The sequence below is a fragment of the Salvelinus alpinus genome, chromosome 27 (genome assembly GCF_045679555.1).
Source record: "Salvelinus alpinus chromosome 27, SLU_Salpinus.1, whole genome shotgun sequence".
NCBI lineage: Eukaryota > Metazoa > Chordata > Actinopteri > Salmoniformes > Salmonidae > Salvelinus > Salvelinus alpinus.
Genome location: NC_092112.1, coordinates 33322161 through 33338227, shown reverse-complemented (window position 1 = coordinate 33338227; position 16067 = coordinate 33322161). Strand labels below are relative to the sequence as shown.

The following is a 16067-nucleotide window of genomic DNA, read 5'->3' as shown; positions in this document are numbered from 1 at the left end:
CCCTTCCTCTTCGGCAACTGAGTTAGGAAGGACTCCTGTATCTTTGTAGTGACTTGGTGTAATGATACACCGTACAAAGTGCAATTAATAACTTCAACATGCTCAAAGGGATAATACATTCTCCGTTTCTTTTTTTTTTTAAAGCCATCTACCAATTGCTGCACTTCTTCGAGGCATTGGAAAATCTCCCTGGTCTTTGTGGTTGAATTTGTGTTTGAAATTCACAGCTCGACTGAGAGACCTTACAGAGATGAGGTAGTCATTCAAAAATCATGTTAAACACTATAATTGCACAAAGAGTGAGTCCATGCAACTTATTATGTGATTGGCACAAACACACAACCAGTCAAAAGTTGACACACCTACTCATTCAAGGGTTTTTCTTCTTTTTTAAAACTATTTTCCACATCAAAACTATGAAATAACACATATGGAATCATGTAGTAATGGAAAAAGTGTTTTATATTCTTCAAAGTAGCCACCCTGCTTTGATGACAGCTTTGCACACTATTGGCATTCTCTCAACCAGAATCACCTGGAATGCTTTCCAACAGTCTAGAAGGAGTTCCCACATATGCTGAGCATGTATTGGCTGCTTTTCCTTCACTCTGCGGTCCAACTCATCCCAAACCATCTCAATTGGGTTGAGGTCGAGTGATTGTGAAGGCCAGGTCATCTGATGCAGCACTCCATCACTCTCATTCTTGGTCAAATAGCCCTTACACAGCCTGGAGGTGTGTTGGGTCACTGTCCTGTTGAAAAACAGATGATATTCCCACTAAGCGCAAACCAGATGGGATGGTGTATCGCTGCAGAATGCTGTGGTAGCCATGCTGGTTAAGTCTGCCATGAATTCTAAATAGGGAAAGGGTAGCTACATTGAAGAATTTCAAATATACTTTGATTTGTTTAACACTTTTTTGGTTACTATATGATTCCATATGTGCTATTTCATACTCTTGATGTCTTCACTATAGTAGGTAGAAAATATAGTCTAGAAAATAGTTTAAAAAAAACTGGAATGAGTAGGTGTCCAAACTATCTATCTATCTATCTATCTATCTATCTATCTATCTATCTATCTATATATATATATATATACACACACACAGTTGAAGTCGGAAGTTTACATACACCTTAGCCAAATACATTTAAACTCAGTTTTTCACAATTCCTGACATTTAATCCTAGTAAAAATTCCCTGTCTTAGGTCAGTTAGGATCACCACTTTATTTTAAGAATGTCAAATGTCAGAATAATAGTAGAGAGAATACATTTTTAGCTTCTATTCACATTCCCAATGGGTCAGAAGTTTACATACACTCAATTAGTATTTGGTAGCATTGCCTTTAAATTGTTTAACTTGGGTCAAACGTGTCGGGTGGCCTTCCACAAGCTTCCCATAATAAGTTGGGTGAACTTTTGCCCATTCCCCCTGACAGAGATGGTGTAACTGAGTCAGGTTTGTAGGCCTCCTTGCTCACACACACTTTTTCTGTTCTGCCCACAATTTTTCTATAAGTTCGAGGTCAGGGCTTTGTGATGGCCACTCCAATATTTTGACTTTGTTGTCCTTAAGCCATTTTGCCACAACTTTGGAAATATGCTTGGGGTCATTGTCCATTTGGAAGACCCATTTGCAACCAAGCTTTAACTTCTTGACTGATGTCAAGAACTTCTTGACTGATGTCCTGAGATGTTGCTTCAATATATCCACATAATTTCCCTTCCTCATGATGTTATCTATTTTGTGAAGTGCACCAGCGCCTCCTGCAGCAAAGCACCCCCACAACATGATGCTGCCGTGCTTCACGGTTGGGATGGTGTTCTTAGGCTTGCAAGCCTCCCCCTTTTTCCTCCAAACATAACGATGGTCATTATGGCCAAACAGGTCTATTTTTGTGTCATCAGACCAGAGGACATTTCTCCAAAAAGTACAATATTTGTCCCCATGTGCAGTTGCAAACCGTAGTCTGGCTTTTTTAATGGCGGTTTTGGAGCAGTGGCTTCTTCCTTGCTGAGCGGCCTTTCAGGTTATGTCGATATAGGACTTGTTTTACTGTGGATATAGATATGTTTGCACCTGTTTCATCCAGAATCTTCACAAGGTTTGCACTTTTCACACCAAAGTACGTTCATCTCTAGGAGACAGAACACGTCTCCTTCCTGAGCGGTATGATGGCTGCGTGGTCCCATGGTGTTTATACTTGCGTACTATTGTTTGTACAGATGAACGTGGTTCCTTCAGGAAATTGCTCCCAATGATGAACCAGACTTGTGGAGGTCTACAATATATATTCTTTTGATTTTCCCATGATGTCAAGCAAAGAGGCACTGAGTTTGAAGGTAGGCCTTGAAATACATCCACAGGTACACCACCAATTGACTCAAATTATGTCAATTAGCCTATCAGAAGCTTCTAAAGCCATGGCATCATTTTCTGGAATTTTCCAAGCTGTTTAAAGGCACAGTCAACTTAGTGTATGTAAACTTCTGACACTAAAGAATTGTGATACAGTGAATTATAAGTGAAATAATCTGTCTAAACAATTGTTGAAAAATTACTTGTGTCATGCACAAAGTAGATGTCCTAACCGACTTGCCAAAACTATAGTTTGTTAACAAGAAATTTGTGGAGTGGCTGAAAAACAAGTTTAAATGACTCCAACCTAAGTGTATGTAAACTTCCGACTTCAACTGTATGTATACACACACACGTTCAAAAATTTGGCGTCACTTAGAAATATCCTTGTTTTCCATGAAAACATACATGAAATGAGTTGCAAAATGAATAGGAAATATAGTCAAGACGTTGGCAAGGTTATAAATAATTATTCTTAATTGAAATAAGGGTGTCCTTCAAACTTTGCTTTCGTCAAAGAATCCTCTATTTGCAGCAATTACAGCCTTGCAGACCTTTGGCATTCTAGTTGTCAGTTTGTTGAGATAATCTGAAGAGATTTCACCACATACTTCCAGAAGCACCTCCCACAAATAGGATTGTCTTGATGGGCACTTCTTATGTACCATACGGTCAAGCTGCTCCCCCAACAGCTCAATAGGGTTGAGATCCAGTGACTGTGCTTACCCTTCCATTATAGACAGAATACCAGCTGACTGCTTCTTCCCTAAATAGTTCTTGCATAGTTTGGAGCTGTGCTTTGGGTCATTGTCTTGTAGGAGGAAATTGGCTACAATTAATCGCCGTCCACAGGGTATGGCATGGCGTTGCAAAATGGAGTGATGGATCTTGAAGAAGGAAGGCTCTTTTACCCTGTGCAAATCTCCCACTTTACCGCCACCAAAGCACCCCCAGACCATCACTTTGCCTCCACCATGCTTGACAGATGGCGTCAAGCACTCCTCCAGCATCTTTTCATTTTTTTTGCATCTCATGAATGTTGTTCTTTGTGATCCGAACCCCTCAAACTTAGATTTGTTTGTCCATACCACTTCTTTCCAATCTTCCTCTGTCCAGTGTCTGTGTTCTTTTGCCTATTTTAATATTTTCTTTTAATTGGCCAGTCTGAGATATAGCTTTTAATTTGCAACTCTGCCTAGAAGGCCAGCATCCCAACATTTGCCTCTTCACTGTTGACGTTGAGACTGGTGTGTTGTGGGTACTGTTTAATCAAGCTGCCAGTTGAGGACTTGTGAGGAGTCTGTTTCTCAAACTAGACCCTCTAATGTACTTGTCCTCTTGCTCAGTTGTGCACCAGGGCCTCCCACTCCTCTTTCTATTCTGGTTAGGGCCAGTTTGCGCTGTTCTGTGAAGGGAGTAGTACACAGCGCTGTATGAGATCCTCAGTTTCTTGCCAATTTCTCGCATGGAATAGCCTTCATTTCTCAGAACAATAGACTGATGAGTTTCAGAAGAAAGTTATTTGTTTCTGGCCATTTTGAGCCTGTAATTAAACCCACAAATGCTGATGCTCCAGATACACAACTAGTTTTATTGCTTCTTTAATCAGAACAACCGTTTTCAGCTGTGCTAACATAATTGTAAAAGGGTTCTCTAATGATCAATTAGTGTCACGCCCTGACCTTAGAGAGCTTTTTATGTCTCTATTTTGGTTTGGTCAGGGTGTGATTTGGGTGGGCATGCTATGTTCTTTTTTCTATGTTTTGTATTTCTTTGTTTTGGCCGGGTATGGTTCTCAATCAGGGACAGCTGACTATCATTGTCTCTGATTGGGAACCATACTTAGGTAGCTTTTCCCCACCGATGCTTTGTGGGTAGTTATTTTCCGTTTTGTGTTTCTGCACCTGACAGGACTTTCGGTTTCGTTCATTCTCTTTGTTATTGTGTTCAGTTTAAATAAAAAGCATGAACACTTACCACGCTGCGCTTTGGTCCGATTATTCCTCATCCGACGACGACACCCGTTACAATTAGCCTTTTAAATTTATAAACTTGGATTAGCTAACACAACGTGATGGTTGCTGATAAATGTAGATATTCCAAGCTACAATAGTCATTTACAACATTAACAATGTCTACACTGTATTTCTGATCAATTTGATGTTATTTTAATGGACAAAAAAAATGTGCTTTTCTTTCAAAAACACGGACATTTCTAAGTGACCCCAAACTTTTGAACGGTAGCATATGTGTTTTTTTTCCACCCTGTCCCCTCACCCGCTTTAACCTTTCAACTACAATCGTGCCAGACGTGTTGTTAAAACAGAGGCACAACGTGAGCCGTCTGTCCTCTGGTGCAGGACATGTTAAGGCTTGTGTGTGTGACATGCTGACCAAACCTTGCTTTTCTTTAAAAAACAAGGACATTTATAAGTGTCCCCAAACTAACTAACTAACGAACTAACTAACTATCTAGAGAGAGAGCTTAATTTCGAAAATCCGTTTCCAAGTTCTCACAAATGAGATCCTGTCAATGTAATCAGGGTATGAAATGATTTTATTTTCAATGACAACGCAATTTTTAATTTAGTTGTGGTAAATTTGAAGTGTACAAATTATTATGATCATGTTCCTGACTATTCACTCCGACATTACAGTGGAGAACTTGGTGTCTGCCTGCCATCTGGACCAAATGAAAATCCTAATTGTTGGAGACTGATGGGAAGCATCAGATAAAATGGCCACCTCGTCTTTCCAGAGCTTCGAAGAGAGTTAAAGCTTGTGTTTGGTGAGGCTGCAGAGAATGAGAGGTGAGGTTATTTTTTTAACCTTTATTTAACTAGGCAAGTCAGTTAAGAACAAATGCTTATTTAAAATGAAGGCCTAGGAACAGTGGGTTAAACTGCCTTGTTCAGGGGCAGAACGACAGACTGTTACCTTGTCAGCTCGGGGATTCGAACTAGCAACCTTTCAGTTACTGGCCCAACACTCTAACCACTAGGCTACCTGCTGCCACAGCTTCCTTGTCAAGATAATATTAATATCTTAAAGCAGCATGTGACAAACAGAATATGCATACTGCTACTCTAAACAGTGGACTCATCCATCTTCGGGCTAAGGAGGGAGGCAGTTCTTTCTTCCAAATAATTTCCCCAGGATCATGCGGCTTCGAAAGGTCCTGGAATTAAACCATGGCAACCTGTTGTTTGAACAAGCCTAAAACTCAGTAAGCAAGTGACAAACATTGGATATGTAAGAGGCAGTGTAGGGGTTTTATTGTCCATATAAAAAGGACCATCAGCCAATGCTTGAGGATGAGTTGTACAGACAGGTCATGGAAAGGTCATTTGGTGAGACCCAAGGGTTATGTCCCAAGACGGGAGTCCAAAAAGTCCAGCAGTAAGCAGAGTGTGGATGGGGTCAGAGAGAATACATGTCAAAAAGCTGATGAGGTCACCAGTTGTGACTGGATGTGAAATGTGGCGTGTCCTTATCAACTCCCTAGACTCACTGTGTGAATACAAACCATATTTTCTAAGTTATTACTCCAACAAAACTAAGCTGTCTCTCACCACTATCATACTCCATTCCAGACATTGAGCGATCTATCATCTTGTGTCAAACTCCGGTCTCCCTTAAAGACCATTAACCAAATACAATTCATATCACAAAAACTCATGCAGTTAATATATCCTTTTACCTACGATCATAAATCTTCCAAATTATCTGGACTTTGAGAATACCGGCACAGACAATTCTACAGCTGAGAATACCGGCACGAACAATTCCACAGCTGAGAATACCGGCACGAACAATTCCACAGCTGAGAATACCGGCACGGACAATTCCACAGCTGAGAATACCGGCACGGACAATTCCACAGCTGAGAATACCGGCACGGACAATTCCACAGCTGAGAATACCGGCACGGACAATTCCACAGCTGAGAATACCGGCACGGACAATTCCACAGCTGAGAATACCGGCACGGACAATTCCACAGCTGAGAATACCGGCACGGACAATTCCACAGCTGAGAATACCGGCACGGACAATTCCACAGCTGAGAATACCGGCACGGACAATTCCACAGCTGAGAATACCGGCACGGACAATTCCACAGCTGAGAATACCGGCACGGACAATTCCACAGCTGAGAATACCGGCACGGACAATTCCACAGCTGAGAATACCGGCACGGACAATTCCACAGCTGGGAATACCGGCACGGACAATTCCACAGCTGAGAATACCGGCACGGACAATTCTACAGCTGAGAATACCGGCACGGACAATTCTACAGCTGAGAATACCGGCACGAACAATTCTACAGCTGAGAATACCAGCACGGACAATTCTACAGCTGAGAATACCGGCACGAACAATTCTACAGCTGAGAATACCGGCACGAACAATTCTACAGCTGAGAATACCGGCACGAACAATTCTACAGCTGAGAATACCGGCACGGACAATTCTACAGCTGGGAATACCGGCACGAACAATTCTACAGCTGAGAATACCGGCACGAACAATTCTACAGCTGAGAATACCGGCACGAACAATTCTACAGCTGAGAATACCGGCACGAACAATTCTACAGCTGAGAATACCGGCACGGACAATTCTACAGCTGGGAATACCGGCACGGACAATTCTACAGCTGAGAATACCAGGACGGACAATTCTACAGCTGAGAATACCAGCACAGACAATTCTACAGCTGAGAATACCAGCACGGACAATTCTACAGCTGAGAATACCAGCACGGACAATTCTACAGCTGAGAATACCAGCACGTACAATTCTACAGCTGAGAATACCAGCACGGACAATTCTACAGCTTAAGTCTTTGGAAGAGCAGCTGTGCAGTCATATCCCTACAGGATGGTTCATTTTGTGTATTATCCTGGTCAGCGAATTCGACTCTCCTGCCTCATCACCTGGAGTTAACGATGGGATAAAGCAACAGATTTGTGCAACCTACACAGCCTCCAACTGGCTAAGGGTATTCCGCACTTCGCCATGGCCTTAAAACAACTAAAGTGCGGGGATGGCCTACAGCTGACTGTTCTTTGCCAGATGGGCAGCATCTCTAAATGGCAACAGGCTCCACCCAAACGACCTCTCATAGGGGTCAAAGAGTACAGGAAAATAGTAAACATCCTCTTACAGACTTTTCTCCACAGAAAGCGGCTACCCTGCATTTTAGCTGATTGAAACCCTTGCACTGCATCAGGCGATTGAGAAACTTCCGCAAGATTTATTATGACCGGTACAGGGGGAGGGGGGCACATTAATATTGTGGGCCGTTCCACTCGATGAGAGATTTATTCACTGCAGCCCTTTGGTTAAAGAGATTAGATGCTTTGCTGAGAACATCTTCATTAAGTGAAGTGGTCCTCTAAAATGTTTTGGAGAAGTTGGCGCAGGCTTCTGTTGAAATTAACCAGTGATGGATTAGTTAAGCTAAAAGGACAAGATGCTTGGGCTTGCCTTACGCCCTCTAATGGGGCACAGAAATGCATTTATACCAAGATTACTACAACAGGGAGACTGACACAAACATGCATATGCACGCAGACACACTTGAATTACATGACAAGCACACAATGACGTGGGCAGAAAACCTTACCTTTTTCTTGCTGCAGTAGATCTGCCATTTTTTCTCTGCAGGCAGGTTGAACATGGCCTCCCTGTGTTTCTCTGTGAGGTCAAGTTCATCCTGCAGAGAGAGAGTGAGTGGGAAAGGGGGAGAGAGAAAATGGGTATGTGAGTAGCCTACAAATACAGTAAATATTATAATCTACACACAAACCCTTATTGATTAATTAATGTCTAGACAATATATAATTCACAGTTGTACATTAATGTGGAATACAACTTGTAGACAACAGTAACAGGTGGCTGATCATTTGTGAGTTTTTCACCACCATTGCCAGCAACCTTGTTGACCAACTCAGAGAATGCTCTGTAGAATTTGCAAACCCTCATATTCAAACCTATTATTCAGCCAAGGACATCTTCGAAGGACAGTTTGCCTTTTCTCAGGTTTCAATTTCAGATGTTGCAAAGATGCTTCAAGATCATGACAAACAAAAAGACACCTTGGTTCTTGAGTGATGCTGCCGATCGTACAGGTGCCACAGGAGTAGGGATGGGCATTTTACCTTTGACTGGTCGAGTACTCGCATGATTATTTTTCGAGTACTCAAATCAAAATAAAAAGCTATTCTTTGAACAAGGTGGCACTGGATTTTTTTTGTGTGCATTTATCTATATGCAAACAGTAAGCAACAATGCCTAATGTATCATACCCATTACAGATAACGAATGCTAAATTGGCTCATTTACACTGAGCGTACAAAATATTAAGGACACCTTCTCTTTCCATGACAGACTGACAAAGTTCCTGGCAAGGGTGGCCATCACCCTGTATAAGAAGACTAGGAGGACCCTGGGAACACCTCTGATCCAGTGTCATTGTTCAGCGCCATGACAACAATTCTGAAAGAAAAACTTTGAATGACCCAGAACAAACTGATGAGAATTATACTCAAGCTAAGCCCCAGAATGGACATTGATCCTAATCATTTCAGGGAACTGCACCGGTTTCCAGTTGACCTTCCATCATACCAGAGCCAGCATTGCCAACGTCAGATTGCTAGACTATAAGAGAAAGGCTGGATTGTCAAGCAAATCACTGCCGGTCTCACAGTCATTAACCATTAATGAACATAAACACATTAGCACCTCCTGGCTTCCACACATAGCCTACAAGCCACTGATGCAGACCTTTGGAGCATCTACATTTTAAAAAGTGTAATACATCAATGTAATTTAGTCTACACCTTCACAATAAATCCATTATTTATTTTAGAGAGGTCTACAGAAACATGATATGAAGAAAATGTCCAAACGATTACTGAGCACAAGTGGCTAGTCTGTGTTAACAATGACACAGGTACTCCTACATGCTTAATTTAAAGAGTTATTTATGTAACTTTAGTTGTGATACAAATGTTGAGCTACATGTTTTGATTTTGTATACATTCTAAGGCTGCATGATGCGACTCGAATGATGATTTTTGAAGAAAGTTGCATGAAAGGCATGAGCTATCCTTTGTTTTTGTGCAGGCTGCACACACTTCATCAGTCTCATTCACAATTTGACAAGCACTTGATAATGCCTCAAATTTCCCGGCTGCATCCCCTTTGTGCCCGTAACAACCCCTAAAAAAAATACATGCCTTTTGCGGCCAGTGGCCGTTGTGCCCTTGGGCTTAATATAATAATTATAATTCCCTTCTCCCGGCTGCGTGCCGAAGCCCCTCACTCACATGGCTCTCAGTCACGTGATCGACACATTGGGGATGCAACTGCGCGCGTCCTTATCCAATTCTGGAGGTGAATATTGAAGATATTGGTAGAACTGTCCACATTTACTTTGTCAGCCAACAAGATGAGTAGGCCTAACAAACAGCAAAAGCACTAGCCTTTGTCAATCTACTATCCCCCATAGTACAAAAGTCAACCTATTTTATTCTGTGCGAGAGAAAAATACCACAAACATAGTTTGGGACAGGTGTGGGATGCGATAGATCCCAAATTAATACAACCACGAGCTTAAAAAAGCTTAAAATAAACTATTAGGCCATTTTAAAAACACACACACACTACCAGTCAAACGTATTTATTCAAGGGTTTTTCTATAGGGTGGAAACTGTAAAAGGAATAGCATAGATTACCATGTAACGTTCATGGAAAACAATGAAACTTTCTTTAAGCCTGTGCAGTTTTAAAGCATTTTGCCCATAAACCATTTCTTAAGGTTTATCTTAAAACTCCTTAGCGTAAGGATATATTTTATATGGTTTGGTACACCATTCCATTCCTCTGCACCAGGGTTAAGGAAATAGCTTTTTCCTGCCATGCTCCAATAGCGCAGAAGTCTGATATTGGCAACACTGGCTCTGGTGTGATGGCTATGAGAGTCCCTAATGAAATGAAAATAACCAGACAGGTAACTGGGGGAAGGTCATGTACAACTTTAACAACCATCAACAGTTTGATCTGCACCACCCGGAGATCAACTGGAAGCCAGTTCAGTTCCCTGCAATGATTAAGACAAATGTGCATCCTCGGGATGAGCTTGAGTATAATTCTCATTAGTTTGTTTTGGGCCGTTTGAAGTTTGTACTTCAGAGTTTTTTTTATGCCACTGAACCATGAGATACATTGCCACTATGGCTATGCTTGTATCAGAGATGTTGCCATGGTTCTCATAGTCTCTGTATCCACGAACTTGGCTACCCTTACCAGGATCTTTGTCCTGGAATGAACATTCCCAATGACCTTTAGAGCCCTGGGTTCATCGGTCATGTGTTCACATCCCAAGTATGTAACAGAGCATTTTCCCTTCACCGCTACACTTGAGAAGTTGGAAAGGTTTCTCACTTTGTTTTTGCAGCTTAGGGTGTTTTCAACGATCTCCTTATTCTTATGTGAAACCAAGAGGGCAGAATCATCTGCATACAGGAACAGAGGGCATGATCAGGCAGAATCCATGTCATTTATGTAGAGCAAAATGCTCCCCTGGAGGACACCACAGTGCATCTCCTTAGCATAAGACAGTGTCCCGGCTACATCCACCCTTTGGACCCTATCAGTTATGTATGACTTTACCCATAATAAGGAGTTGGTGCAAAAATCAATTGCTTTCAGTTTGTACAACAAAATATCATGGTTCACAGTATCAAATGATTTTCTGTCAAGTATAGTAAACAGGTATCGGTAGAATAAGATTGTCTAAAACCGGACTGAAGGTCATATAAAATGTCATGGTCATAATTGTACTTTATGATCTGTTCATGGAGTGATTTTTCTAAAACCTTTGACAACACACCCAAGATTGACACTGGTCTGCAGTTCCCTTGTTCAACTTTGCTTCCTTTCTTGAATAAAGGAACTCTTCGACTCGTGATACCTATCATGTTGAATGGAAAGGTTGATGATGTGTGTTACATAAGGTCCGATACAATCAGTAGCATCACTCAGGAATCTAGCTGGGATGTTATCCAGTCCTGTGGCTTTCTGTTTGTCTAGATCTTCAAGCATCTTTGATGTTTTGTGGATACGGGTCCTGGTCATGTGAGGAAAAATACCATGATTTTCAGTAACAACAATCAAGATTGAACTTGCATGCAAATGATCACAGGCCAGTGAGCAACATTTTTATGACTGTCCTGAAAGAAAACCTACTGCATTGTATGAATCGAAATTAGTCTTTTCATCAGGTACTGCAGAACTAAATCTTTGCCACAAACATCTGATAGCAACACCGACAACCATAAGACTAGAGAATGCATTGTTCTCTAAATGTATTTTAACCTAGAAAGACTTCCTAGCTCTGACAGTGAACAAAGTGATCAACAAAGCCAGGATATACTTATTGTAAGTCAGTCTTAGCCAGAGTCTGTTAAATGATTAAAATGTCATGTTAATTCAATGGTGTCCGTGTGTCTGTATATATCTATGTGCACTGTGTGTGAGTACTAACTATGTCAGAGCATGCATGCAAGTCTGTGTAGAAAATGTGTGTACCCAAATGGTCTTCGTGGGGCGGAGGGGTGTGGTGGGGTGTGAGAGAGTCAGCTCGACTATTCAACTATAATTTCTGCATGCAACCACATTCGCAGCAAACAGGCGCTCTCTCTGGAACTGAACACTGTCTCACATGTGTTCATAGGGTTCCTATCTGGGCAGGGAGCCAATGGGAAGGGATGCAGGGTGGAGGAGCTCTTCCTCTGAAGTATTTTTCAGCTACGGGCAGTGGCGGACCCGTGGAATTGTTAAATTAGTACCTGCGCTGTTGTGTAACAAGCAAGCCAAATCAGACGCAAGCCAGATGTTTTGGGTGCAAGATTAATAGCGTCATGTTATGTATGGCTGGGCGATAAATAGAATTAATTCCAATGTATGTTTCAGTGCGATGTTCCAAATGCCTGTATCGCAAGAATCAATATGTGTATTTTATTTTTATGTGCACCTTCCCACTCACACACAGACACCAAGCCCCTTCCCCTGTCACTCACAACAACAACAATGATGAAAGATAAGTGCTTGTTGCACTTATCGCACCAAAGTACATTCATCTTCAGGAGACAGAACGTGTCTCCTTCCTGAGCGGTATGACGGCTGCGTGGTCCCATGGTGTTTATACTTGCGCACTATTTGTACAGATTAATGTGGTACCTTCAGCCGTTTGGAAATTCCTCCCAAGGATGAACCAGACTTGTGGTCTACAATTTTTTTCCCATGATTTGATTTCCCCATGATGTCAAGCAAAGAGGCACTGAGTTTGAAGGTAGGCCTTGAAATACATCCACAGGTACACCTCCAATTGACTCAAATGATGTCAATTAGCCTATCAGAAGCTTCTAAAGCCATGGCATCATTTTCTGGAATTTTCCAAGCTGTTTAAAGGCACAGTCAGCTTAGTGTATGTAAACTTCTGACCCACTGGAATTGTGATACAGTGAATTATAAGTGAAATAATCTGTCTGTAAACAATTGTTGAAAAATTACTTGTGTCATGCACAAAGTAGATGTCCTAACCGACTTGCTAAAACTATAGTTTGTTAACAAGAAATTTGTGGAGTGGCTGAAAAACAAGTTTAAATGACTCCAACCTAAGTGTATGTAAACTTCCGACTTCAGCCGTAGGACGTGGGACATCTATTTCTAGTTAGGAGGTGGCCAATGCATTGCAAATAGTTGTGCAATGCTTAAAACAGTGCTTGCATTCTAAAATATAGGACGATTACATTACAAAGTCATTTAGTATTATTTGCCTGTGTTACCCTGGTGGAGGCAGTCATAGTAACAGGTTATACTTGTTTTAAACTAGAAGTATGTCATTGTCGGCTCTGGTCGGCTTTGCATGTCATGCAAAGCCGACCAGCCAGGCCGGTTTATCTGAAGTACTAGCATAACGATAACAAGCTAGTGTAATGCTTCCCAAAGGCCATCTCCATTTCAGAGCTTTAGCTGTGTAAACGAAAACGAAAATGGCAGACAGGAACCCAAGGCTCCATCAACCAACCTCTATGTCAAGCTCACCTGACAGCACTCCCGTCAACATGCCGCTGCTCAAAGACAGGACTTGGTCAGCTGAGACTCATATATATTTTCATATTGTATAATAGTCGCTAACCCTAGACAAGGATTTGCTTCTACAGACTTATTACAGGCACAAATGTCCTTACCACAGTAATAAGGAAAGAGTTCAATTGCATTTCATTTCAAACAAACCCATTGATAAGATTAAAATGATTGAGGATTATAGGCTTACCTATCAAGATCTATAGTTTAGGTGTGTGTTAACACTAGCAACATAACACATTCATCAGTCATCTGATCTTCATTGCGATGTGTCATGGTCATTAAACATGTTATTTATTATCGCAGGGAGAGATTCTAGGGTTTACTTCCTTGGGAATACTGCTGGGGGGAGACGTTCAAAAGGTGCCTGCCATGACAGACGTCTGGCAATGGCCTTAGTGGGCTTTATGCAGACTATGTGTACAGGGCCAGAGAGTTCCCATGTTGTGTATAAACGAATGCTATGAAAGATAGCATGTTGAGGGAAACCAGAGCCAATAGAGCTTAAGTTAACTGTCATAAGGCAGGGAATAGCCAAGCTACAAGCTGATGAGTAGTGTGAGGCTGAAGGCCTCTTTAGATGACCTCACCAGACAGGCCTCTCCTACTTAGCTCCAGTAGCCTTTTCTTGCTAGGGCCATCAGGAAGGGGGGCTGTTCTGAATCAACTACCATATAGTGCTAAAGATGACAAGATACAGACAAGCCAAAAGCAAGGCCTGAAAATTCTAACGATCAATTTCACTCTTAGACGTACAGTAAAAGACATCTGAAGAAAAATACAGCAACACTTTTACTTATCTCACTGCTTATGTCTGTGCATTGCTACATGTCCAATTGAATCCTGTCCGGATGCGTTTTGATTTCTGTGGTAGCATATAAACAAACCCATTTCTCCTGTAGTCAAATAAAATCTGTGTGGTTTTGTGTTGAGTACAGACAAAGAAGGCTCTTCGTACGATGCTTCCAGTTTCAGAATAAGACTTTGCTGCCTGGCAGTAGCTCGTTGCATAAACAAAGGAACTGCATAAACATTGCTGAGGTAGGTTTCCTTGAATCAAGGTATAAATATATTTTAATATGACAGTTTGTTTTATTCCATTTATAAGACCAAGAAAAGACATGGGTCTAGTTGGTTGGCCTTTTAAATCCCAAATTAATCTGAGTTTAACATCAAGCATACAGTTTATGGATCTTCCAGTATTTCCCTAATATGGTATTCCTTTTGAGGTACAGCTGTAGTTCAGAAGAACAATTAGGTTACTCTCTTTTGTTCCCCAGGGAAGAGTCTATTTGGGTCTATAAAGGCAAAGCCTAATTATCAGTACTACTATGTTAAATGTATTTTCTCTCCACAACACAGCACCTGTTGCGCACCAATACACAGGATGACACTTAACCTTTCACGAGTATCAATCCCGGATCCGGGAGCACCCCCCACCCCCCACACACTGATTAGCATAGCTAGCATAGCTTCAGAAGTAGATAGTAGCATCTAAATATCATTAAATCACAAGTCCAAGACACCAGATGAAAGATACAGATCTTGTGAATAAAGCCACCATTTCAGATTTTTAAAATGTTTTACAGGGAAGACAAAATATGTAAATCTATTAGCTAAACACGTTAGCAAAATACACCACTATTCTAACTCCATCAGTTTCTTACTCCTTCAGGTGCTATCACCAATTCGGCTCAACTAAGATATTGATAGCCAATAACCTATAAAAAAAACCATCAGATGACAGTCTGATAACATATTCATGGTATAGGATAGTTTTTGTTAGAAAAAAGTGCATATTTCAGGTAGAAATCACAGTTTACAATTGCACCGACCATCACAAATCGACTAGAATTACTAGATAGAGCAACGTGTATGACCAATTTACTCATCATAAAACATTTCATAAAAATAGACAAAGCATAGCAATGGAAAGACCCAGTTCTTGTGATTTCAGACCATATTTCAGATTTTCTAAGCGTTTTTCAGCGAAAACACAATAAATCGATAAGTTAGCATACTACATGTGCAAACGTTACCAGAGCATCGATTCCAGCCAAAGAGCGCTATAACGTAACCACCGCCAAAAGATATAAATTTTTTCACTAACCTTCTCAGAATTCTTCCGATGACACTCCTGTAACATCATTTTACAACATACATATACAGTTTGTTCGAAAAGGTGCATATTTAGCCATACAAAACCGTGGTTACACAATGAAAATACTAGGAAATCAAGCCTCAATATGTCTGACGTCATCTATCAGAGTGATCTAGTTTAATTAAAAGCTAATCATATACTTGACTAAAAAATACAGGGTTGACAGGAATCGAAAGACAAATTAGTTCTTAATGCAACCGCTGATTTACATTTTTAAAATTATCCTTACTTTTCAATACAGGGTTCGCCAAGTGAAGCTATACCAAAGCTATACCAAACAAAATGGCGAAATATGCGTTTAAAATATTTCGACAGAACAACAATTTATCATATTAAATATTGCTTACTTTGAGCTGTTCTTCCATCATATTCTTGGGCAAT

General features: G+C 41.0%; 1 protein-coding gene across 4 annotated transcripts in view; it reads right to left on the bottom strand.

Annotated features, from left to right (window-relative positions):
* The window catches only part of LOC139556432 (disheveled-associated activator of morphogenesis 1-like), a 122363-nt gene that overhangs the window by 42705 nt on the left and 63591 nt on the right, over positions 1-16067 (bottom strand). For all 4 annotated transcript variants that reach the window (XM_071370375.1, XM_071370378.1, XM_071370376.1 and 1 more), the window contains exon 3: positions 7998-8087. In XM_071370375.1, the coding sequence (XP_071226476.1) occupies positions 7998-8087 (90 nt within the window). The remainder of the gene's footprint in view (positions 1-7997; positions 8088-16067) is intronic.